Genomic DNA, 9,862 nt, shown 5'->3' with positions numbered 1-9,862 from the left:
CCGCACTACATTAGCGCCGTCTTGTGTAAAGGAGTAGTAGGCCTACCAGACTCTCCAGACTTCACTTCAACTTTCGATTTTTTTTTTCAGGTATCAGAAAAACACAAACATCTCAACAAATGTCTGCTCATGATGGTTTAATAGTATTTTTCAACATCCTTAACATAGCCTGATATGTTCTCTTTAGAGTTTGCTTTTAGCCCTTTCAGCATGACACTTTATTTTTTAAAAATTACAATAGGCTATTATACTTGTTACAATACACATCAAACTTGTACAATCAAAATTATACATTTTTGGCGACTGATGGTCTATTTACCACAGAAACAGATCATTTCATAAAAAAAAAAAAAAAATGCAATGTGCATTTAAGTGCATATATACTCAGTGAGATCTGGGACACTTCTGAATTACCTACAGTATTTCCAAATACAAGTGCACTTCTGGCAGCCAACACACTTGTCTGCAAATTTACGGATACAGAAATTAACCATTTGCTTGTATTAGAAAAATATTGTGACTACACCTATAAGAAAATACCACATCTTTGGATGACCACTTCAGTTACTTCAGTTAACTCACATCAAAGAAGAGCGTATCAATTAGCCTAGAAATCTAGATGCGCCCCTACGCATCAATCGGTCCACGTGAGGCTACTCTTTTGTGAGGGTCTCTTTGCACATCCCCTCATCTTTCTGTGTGTGTGTGTGAGTGAGTGAGTGTGTGAGTGTGCGTGTGTTTGAGCCTTCACCCTGCCACCTGACTCCAGCAGGGGGCGCTCTCACACCAACAGAGGATTGTCCAGCACGGCCACGCCAGCAGCCACACCTCCATCGTCGTGCTCAGAGCTCTTGGTCCTCAGTAGGTGACCCACACACTCATTCATCACCATCTCCTTCCCCTGTCTGCAGGAAAAAAAACAGATGAAACATGAAACATGACCCAGATTGGAGTCTCTAGGAGGGCACAGCCACGAGGACTGAGGCCATAATACTAGTCTATATTCAGCAGTTATTAGCTGTGATAGTCACAAAATAAATTGTATATTCCAAACTCATTTATTCAGACTCATTCATTATTGTATGGAAAGTAGGTAGTAAAGGGCCAGGGTAAAGAGACAGCGCTGAAGTAAAGAGGCAGCACTACTAACAAGAAAAAAAAAAAAAAGCCTAAATAAAAACCTATAAATATATATAACTTATTTATGGAGTTTCCCTGTTGTGTTGTGTTTACCTGACATACGCCCCAAAGACCCCCAGTTCACTCAGGCATGTGCAGAGTTTGAGGGTCGCACCAGGCCTGAGCAGGTAATTCTGGACCGGGCAGGGTCGGATCTTGTCCATCAGGATGTAGGCTGTCCTCTCGGAGCCCTCCGTCATGCCCTCCAACACCTGACATATTTCTTGGCCGTAAATGTTGTTTCCTTTGAATTACATAGAGACCCACCCCGGGACATTGAAAGTCTGGATATACACATCAACACAGTAGAGGTAGAAAGGTATGGTGGGCAATGGTGGATCAAACTTTGGATCCATGTGCTTTTTCTAGACGTGTTGAGAAATCTGGAGAAATCTGTGGAGTCTCACCTCCTCCTTCTCTTTGAGGTTTCAGGACATAATGGTCAGGTTTGGCCAAAGCCATGGCAACAGTCTTGTCTCCTTCTGCTCCCTGCAGGAAATTTCAAGGGGGAAAAGAAGGTACTTTAAATCACTAAGTTTAGGTGAAATATGTTAGCTGAGGTAAAAACTTCTGATATTTCAGTCTATAACCTAATGAGGTTTGAGCTAAGGCAGTCATACTAGTACTAGAACAAAAGTACTAGTCATACTAGTTTTTTTTTTTTTTCGAAAACTGTAAAATCATTAACAAAACCTTAAGGCCAAGGCACAAACTAACCACACATGCACATTACACACAGACAGATACAAAGAAAACACTTTTGAGAGAGGTGTTTCCTGACCACGTCAAGAGTGTAGAGTCCAGCAAAGGTGGCTCTGATCTGGGCCACGACATCCGGCTGGTCTGGAAAGAAGCGCTCCAGCACCCCGGGGCGGGCCAGCTCCTGCTGCACCTTCTTGGTGCCGGCCAGATGGGTGCCAATGTCAGGACACTTCACCGCCAGCGACCTCTCCATCATCAGACGCACGTCCCAGCTCTGCAAGACAGTGGAGCAAGTTGCATGAGTACACCACCAGCAAGCAGCCAGAAATCCCATATAACAAAAGATACTGTTCACATGCATATCTATCATATCTATTACATGAGATCACAAACATTATAAAGATAGCTAGGTGTAATTAAATCAGACAACGCAGCATATTGTTTACTGTTTACTGTTGAGTTTACTAACTGAAACAAATGACGTCATAGACAACCAAAAAGCTTGGCTCATCAATATACTCGGCTCTCTATGTCAACTATAACAATGGAGCAAAAGTTGAACATTTCTATCCAGACCTGTGGACTAGTGTAGTTCTGAGGCATGTATCCATTCCGGAAGTACACAACCGCCACTTCTTTTCCATCACTAAGAGTATAAATGGGTTAACAATTGGTTTCAATTGGTTTACAACTGGTTAACAATTAGTTAACAATTAGTTAACAATACATTTAAGCAGTGCAGGCAAAACACTCTGTTGATATCACATGAATACTTACACAAATAGTCTCTTAGTCTGATCCAAAGACCCAGTTTTGGACACATCCTCAAACTGTCGTCGGATGACAGGGATATTTCTATGCAAGCAGATGTATAGAAAAATCAACAGCAAATCAATGTTGTCACCAATTTAGAAATGTTAACTTTACTGTTAACGTTACTACATTTAGAGATGTCTACTTTAAAGTTTACTTAACTACAGCCTCATACTGAATGAAATAAGATCTTAGTGATTTCAGTACAAAAGCATACTATGATTACATAAACTTATTTACCTGCTCCAAAGCTCATTCTCTACATAACGATGATCAAAGATGTTCCTCTGGACATCTTCCACTAAAAACATGACAACGGCTCTGTAATGAAATATTCATATTTGTGAATTATTTACCATCATACCAAATCAGCTGATTTTAATATGGTAGTAGCGTCTTTCATTTCTGAAACCCTGTCAACAATCGGACAGAGGTTCATCTGATATGATGTTCATCTGATATCTGATCATCTGAAATATCTCTTATGGATATCAAGAAAATACGCCTTTCTTTCAAACTCACTTTTCTGAACCATAAAGCTCCCAGGCTTTGGTTAACCCCTTTGCTAGTCCTGCTGCAGGGTTGTTGTCAAGGATTTTCTTCCGCTCATCCAGTCGATCTGCCACCTTCAGAATGTGCCTAGAGAATGAACACAGACATGCATCATCACATCCACATTCAAAGACATTATATTTAAAACTGAGACCGAAAAACAGCAATTTCAGAGGCATAAAGTGCTTTCCAGAAAATCACTTGATTTATTTAGAAGTTTTGGTTACACTTTACTTGACAGTATCGACATAAGAGTGAAATGACACTGTCATGAAAGAGTCATAAACAAGTCATACACGTTTATGACATAACGCTTCTGTTATTAAGTGACATTTGGTTTTTGTAATAACAAGTTAGGGTTAGGATTAGGGTTAGGTTTACGGTTAGGGTTAGGGTTAGGATTAGGGTTAGAGGTTAGGTTTCATGTGTCGTGACGGTGTCATGTCACTCTTATGTCGATACTGTCAAGTTTTCTTTTTTTTCAAATACATTTTATGACCATACCGATGGACATCTGGTGTACGTGAGGAGAGACCACCAAAGCTTGCAGCAATAGTGTTGATCTCTATCTGTTTCAGGGATGTCCCACCATCTTCACCTTGGTCCAGCATGTAGTCTGACCGATTAAGACCAAGGACAATTGACTTGTGGAGAAAAAAAAACAATAGATCTTTATGTTTGTAATAGAGGAGGTCATTCAACAGCATTGGACAGCTGACATGAAAACAATGGCAAACTCCTAATAAGAAGCACCAGGCACTATTAAATCGCTAACAATACATGTGCAGTACAAGTTTAGAAACACCTGTATGAAGTCAGCATTTAAAAGTAACACCTGTGATATTAACACCTGTATGAAGTCAGCATTTTTTTTCTTTATTACCTGAGCATGGCCCTCTTTAAGAACCTGTTTATGTATGTTGAATAGCTTTGCCGTAAATTCATCCACTTTGATTGTACTGTTTAAAAAAAGGGAAAATAAAAAGCAATGTAAGAACTAATCTTATACCAACATATAATGTATAATCACAGACTTAATTATTTTTAATCTTATACCAGTGTCACATGCATTCATTTTACAAAAGTTACATAAATCATTGTTTAAGTGATATCGGGGTATAATAATCTTAGACTTCTTTGTGTCTGAACTACAAGGAGATCAGGTCTTTGATTGACCACCATCGTTGATTTAGTTTCTTACACTGCTGTAGCAAAAATTGCCATCACCACCTTCAGCCATACTCTCCAATAATAAGCTCTCATAAGATCCGTTTGGTCTGTATAGTAAACCTACAGAATGTATCGCCCCGTACCTTGCGAGCGCCTCCTCCAGGAAGTCTGGATTCTGGCTGATCTTGTCCACCAAGAGATTGAAATGCACCTGCACAGCCAAGGCCTGCTGGAAGAGCGCTCTAGGAACTGGAGAGGGGAAGAGCGTGAAAGGAGCGAAGCCTACCACCTGCAACCCAACATTTACAGAGAGAGAGAGAAAGATTTTATTTGCAATAAACAATAAGGTATCCACAAACATTCACACACACACACACACACACACACATGGTTTTAGGCTCTCAGAAGACAGCAGTTCCAGCTGCCCATTGGGACGGAATAAATGGCCCTTAATCCAGGGACAAAACAGTGGTGTAAAATTCCAGGCGTGTCTGTGTATTCATAACGCCTGCATGGGTAGCAGAGCACTAATCCACTGCTTTTCCTAATTTGTTGTTTTGTTGTTAATGGAGCTAAAATCTAGGAACATACTTTGTTTCAGAGGATATGTGTCTATGACTTTTTATGTGGAAATTGTGTTTTTCACTCATCTCTGATTTCAACACTTAAAATAGTCCACCATCATTGTAATATTCTGCTGAGAAACAGTGACAGCTTTCTACACATGCAATTCTTCCATAACTGAAACCAGAAAGGATTAGATGAGGCTTTTCCAAACATACCTCCGAGGCATTGGGTGTTTCTTTCGTCCGCATTAAGATTCCATTCATAAGAGCAGCATCTTTTGCTATCTCCTCGAGTTTCTTAATTAGAAATTCATTTCTCAGTACGTGCTCGGGAATCCCTGGGGTGGCCATGATCCCAAAAAGGAGGCAAAATGAGTTGATCTCCCCTTGCGAATGGGTCCGCAGGAATTAGTGCTGCTGGCCAGTTCTGCAACGGACGAATGACATGTTAGAACTGGAATGTCTTGCAGACATATAGTGTGCACAGGTGAGAAGCAGATTGAAACAGTCACCATGACAAGGCACGAGTGTACTATGAAGTTATGACTACGGCGAATGACTAGAATAAGCATGATCCACACTTTCAAACGTTGCAGTTTCACTGTAACCACTGACTGTCTAACGTTTGATCTCTTGAGGCTATGAACATCAAGATTGAATTATGTTAAAGTTACTTAAACATCTCAGTTGTATCCAATGAAAACAGACAAATATCACATGATAAGCATTTCATACCTGGCTCCTGTCTCGTGCAGGGTGTGCTTTCTTCTCGACCCTTCAGCTGTGTTTTGTATCGCCACAGAACAATGTTTAATTAGTTTGAAGTGAATTAACACCAATTAAATTTGCAGTGCAGGAGTCCAGTATGATCCCTGGGATTTCAATCCGCAGCAGAATTTGTGAATGAAGGTTCGGGTTTACACGACAGCCAATGAATGGCAAGATATTTGAACCCGGAAACAGGAAGAATACTGACGCAATTTTAAAGAGACAAGTCTTATTTATTCTAGTATACAATTTACTGAGCAGGTTAAAAAGTGATATCTAAACTGCTAGAAAAATATACCCGGAGCTCCTTGTGACAACGCGTGAGAACTCAATCACAAAAAGTCTAGACGTCCTTTGAAATGGTCGCTTTTGCCAATCAGGTTATAGCTTTGCATTCGGGCTAAATAACGTTATGTGAGATAACCAACAGGTAAGGCCTGTAAGAGTAAGAGTCCCGTAATTCATCTAACCCAATTCAGTAGGCTAACATATTCCATACCATTTGATCATGCACGATAGGTCTGATCAGCATGTCAAACACACACTTTGTGTGTCCACAACCTGCATTGACATCCCTGTCACCCATCCCCTCATTTGACTTTATGGAGACATATTCACTGAGGACACTGAGTTTGGTGTCTACATTGCGCAGGCCTAATTCACAAATTATGAAAGTGGTCCTTTAGATGGCGACAGAGGACCAGATGCTTCTCCTGCTGAAATTCTGTCAGACACCAGCCTCTATAGCCTCTTTACACCCTGTCCCTGACCCTCAAGAAGGTTCCCCAGTGTTAATGTGTACGATTATCAGTGGTTTTCTTGAAATCGTTTATTTCTCAAATTACGTCTAGGATCCATCTGCACTAACACTACAATGCATCATAAATAAAATGTGGTTTTAGAGTAAAACCAGTCATAACTACTTCCACAAGGTCTTCCACAAATGCCCCTAAGGCAGGGGTCTCAAACACCCGGCCCGCGTCCTGCCCAATTCCGGCCCGCGACGTATGACAAAATAATAATGTAATCCGGCCCTTGAGGCTATTAATTGCGACAAACAACGATGGAGATTAAAATAGACGATAGATCCAGGTACGGTGACAAATCTCATTTGTAGGCCTACTCTGCTCCACTATGTGCAAGACATCCAGAGCTTGATTCAAACCCAAAATCGCTGCGCAAAGTTTTCAGGAAATACTTGTATTACACGCGAGAAACACAAAGACGTGCATTTAATGACGCGGAAGCGATGCAGGCCATAGTGTTGCAGAAATTGAAGCAGAAATTAAGGAGAAATAGGCCTACATCAAATGTTGAAAAACGTTCACGTGTGATGAATTCTTAGGTAAGCTATGTTATTCACCTATTCTAATTCTGAAGGAGAATATCCTTTTGGAGATTATGATCGATCGTCTATGACTATATCTATGAGTGATAGTCACGGTGCGTCTGTGAATGGAGGTGCGTGTATACAACGGTGTCCACTAAGCATACCAAGCTTGTTTCGACCCTCTGCCCAACATAGCTTGGAGGTTGCAGTGGTAATCGTGATGATAGTGTCTGTAATAGATGTGGTACAGACAGCAGGGCTAGTAGAAATAGGGCTCTAAAGAACTACAAAGTCACCCGCAATATGATGCGAACTTCTGGGTACTGCAGATTACCCGCGATAGGAACTGTTTGACCAGAATACTTTATTGTAGGCCTATATTGTAGTAATCTATTACTAAACCACAACATCTTAGGTGTTGGTAGGCTATACATCTTAGGTGTTTTTCTGTTAATTTGTTATGTGGGTAATATGAAAAAAGGAAAGTAAACCTGCTTAAATATGTTCATCCAGTATTTACTGAAAGGTGCATCATTTGAGGTGCTTGCCATCCAGTGACAAATTAGATGGGTAAATTTACCCCCTTCATAAACTTTTGTTTTACTCAAAGATTTTTACATTTACAGTATATCTCTGACCACTTTCAAGCCATGGCCTTTTAAATTTTGATATAAAAATCCAATGGTGTTGCTTTCTTAACCCTGATGCCTAGTTTGCCAGGTTTAAAAGTTATGAGAGGAAATATTTTTATTTGGTGTGAAACACACACACATACCTGTTTTTATGTTTTTCATTTATTTTATAATTTGTATTAATATTTATTTTATCATTATTTTATTTATAAGCTAAGGTTGCTAGCACAGGTGTCTAAAACTAGATAAAAACACTTGCACTTTCTGTTTGCAGTTTTGTGTGGTATTTGAAAAAAAGAACATTGCATTTTCAGAAATAGCCGGCCCTCCAATCAGATTACGTTGGCAGAATTGGCCCCCAGCTCATTTGAGTTTGAGACCCCGGCTCTAAGGGCAGTGACCTCCATTGCCATTATTCCAAAACAATGCTTTAAAGATCTGGCACGTGGCACGCAGCACTGAACGTTGAGTCTTGATGTCCTCCTAGAGGGGGTCTGTGACCAGGCCGCACCGCAACACATTGTGGCAGGACACCGGAGGGTTGCTCAAGTGCTTGGCCTGATGCCAGTGGGGGCACTTGACAGGATTCTCGAGTATCTCTTATTGCCAAGCACAACACAAACAGTTCCAACCCCACTGACCCCTGTGGGTCATATATGGGGATCCGGGTGGTGGAAGGGGACAGAGGAAGGAACAAGGAGCTGCCGAGAGTTGGCATCTTAAGCCAGCTGGATGTCTCTGTAGCCACCACCAAGCAGCCAGACTATAAAGTCATCAGCTGACATGGGTTTATTGGCGGGAAAGATCTTGTCGAAGGATATCCCATACTGATGGCTTTTAATGTGATCCCACGAATGCAGTGATAAACAGACACAAGTAGGCCTACACGTGCTATACTGAAGGAATACTCAACAATTTAAACTACTTTATCTTTTACACTTGGTTTATGTGTTAGGGTTACGTTCAAGGATTTCATTGTTTTGGATTGCACAGCCATCCTGTCTTTTTTTATGTGTGTGTACAGTTGTTGTTTTCACAAATGCACACCGGTTCCATTAAAGTGCTTGACTAGTGCACGCATCCAAGAGAGATGTCTCTGCCGGCCCGACCAGTTGCCACGGGAGACAGGTGTGGGCCTGTCCCATGGGGCCCTTGGAGTGAGCCGGAGACAGAGGCTCAAACAATCCCAGAATTCCCTGACTCTTTGATGCGGTGTCCCTGTGGAATGCTGGTCATGGTTAACAGAGGTTTTATATTGGAGCACTTCAAGCCGACTCCTCGACTGGCACTAGCCAGACTGCCCCAAATCTCTCCTCCAGGTCGGAGCTCCAGTTGCTTTTCCTATTGCCTCATCCCCTCTGTGCATCCGTGGAAAGACAACAGCAAATAGCTGTTAACATTGTCAGAGCCAGAAGGGATGTTTACAGCCAAGGCACAAGCATGTGTGTGACCTCATCAAATATTGTAGCTTAAGAAAATCAAGTTACAATTTTATAAGACATATAAGGATCAAATGAAATGTATTGTTATAGGTAATGAGTAGTGGTCAATGACAAACAGAACAGTATTCACTATAAACTGAAAAACTGTTCAAACTGTCAGTTCAAAACTTTTAATTAGGAATATATGAATTAATTCTGACTGAAAGTACAATGAAGCTACCATTATACTAAAGGCTTTTGTATAAATGAAGACGTTAAATTAAAGGGGATGATAAAACAACTGAATAAAAACACAATTAAGGACCATGTTGAGGAGGTTAATCCAGCTTGTGTTTGTTTAGCTGGTGTGGGCCCAAGGCCTTGTTAACCCTGTCCGTCTTTCCTGAGCTTACCAAGTGGCAACAGTGGGATTGTGGAGGCATGGCGGTAGTGTATCATAGTCTGCCTGGTTTCTAAGTTTAAAATGTTTACGTGAGCGTGTGGCTATTGTTCTGGTTCAGGCGTCAGGGTTTGGGGAGGGGGTTGAAGAGATATGTCGCTGTCAAAACGTGCTCTAAAATAGAAAGACAGCTGTAGGTGCTCATATCAGTGTGTGTGTGTGTGTGTGTGTGTGTTTGTGTGTGTGTGAGAGAGAGAGAGAGATAGATAGAGTGTGTGTGTGTGTGTCTGTGTGTGTGTGAGAGAGAGAGATAGATTGTGTGTCTGTGT

General features: G+C 41.1%; 1 protein-coding gene and 1 long non-coding RNA gene across 2 annotated transcripts; one reads left to right on the top strand and one right to left on the bottom strand.

The window, feature by feature from the left end:
- Nucleotides 1-112: 112 nt before the first annotated feature.
- On the bottom strand, nucleotides 113-5,899 carry gss (glutathione synthetase). Its single transcript, XM_042097701.1, has 13 exons — nucleotides 5,718-5,899; nucleotides 5,199-5,409; nucleotides 4,560-4,705; nucleotides 4,130-4,205; nucleotides 3,751-3,890; nucleotides 3,217-3,333; nucleotides 2,935-3,015; nucleotides 2,659-2,736; nucleotides 2,458-2,527; nucleotides 1,961-2,155; nucleotides 1,587-1,668; nucleotides 1,234-1,423; nucleotides 113-905 (listed from the first exon to the last, which is right to left on the bottom strand). The coding sequence occupies exons 2-13, from the start codon at nucleotides 5,331-5,333 to the stop codon at nucleotides 782-784; spliced, it is 1,434 nt and encodes a 477-aa protein (XP_041953635.1). The 5' UTR covers nucleotides 5,334-5,409; nucleotides 5,718-5,899; the 3' UTR covers nucleotides 113-781.
- Nucleotides 649-9,862, top strand: LOC121713225. Its single transcript, XR_006032768.1, has 3 exons — nucleotides 649-705; nucleotides 9,496-9,498; nucleotides 9,806-9,862. It is a non-coding gene; the product is annotated as an uncharacterized LOC121713225 (long non-coding RNA).

This window comes from Alosa sapidissima, chromosome 7 (genome assembly GCF_018492685.1).
Source record: "Alosa sapidissima isolate fAloSap1 chromosome 7, fAloSap1.pri, whole genome shotgun sequence".
NCBI classification, from domain to species: Eukaryota; Metazoa; Chordata; class Actinopteri; order Clupeiformes; family Clupeidae; genus Alosa; species Alosa sapidissima.
The sequence above is the reverse complement of the archived record's forward strand: the minus strand, read 5'-3'. Positions and strand labels throughout refer to the sequence as shown.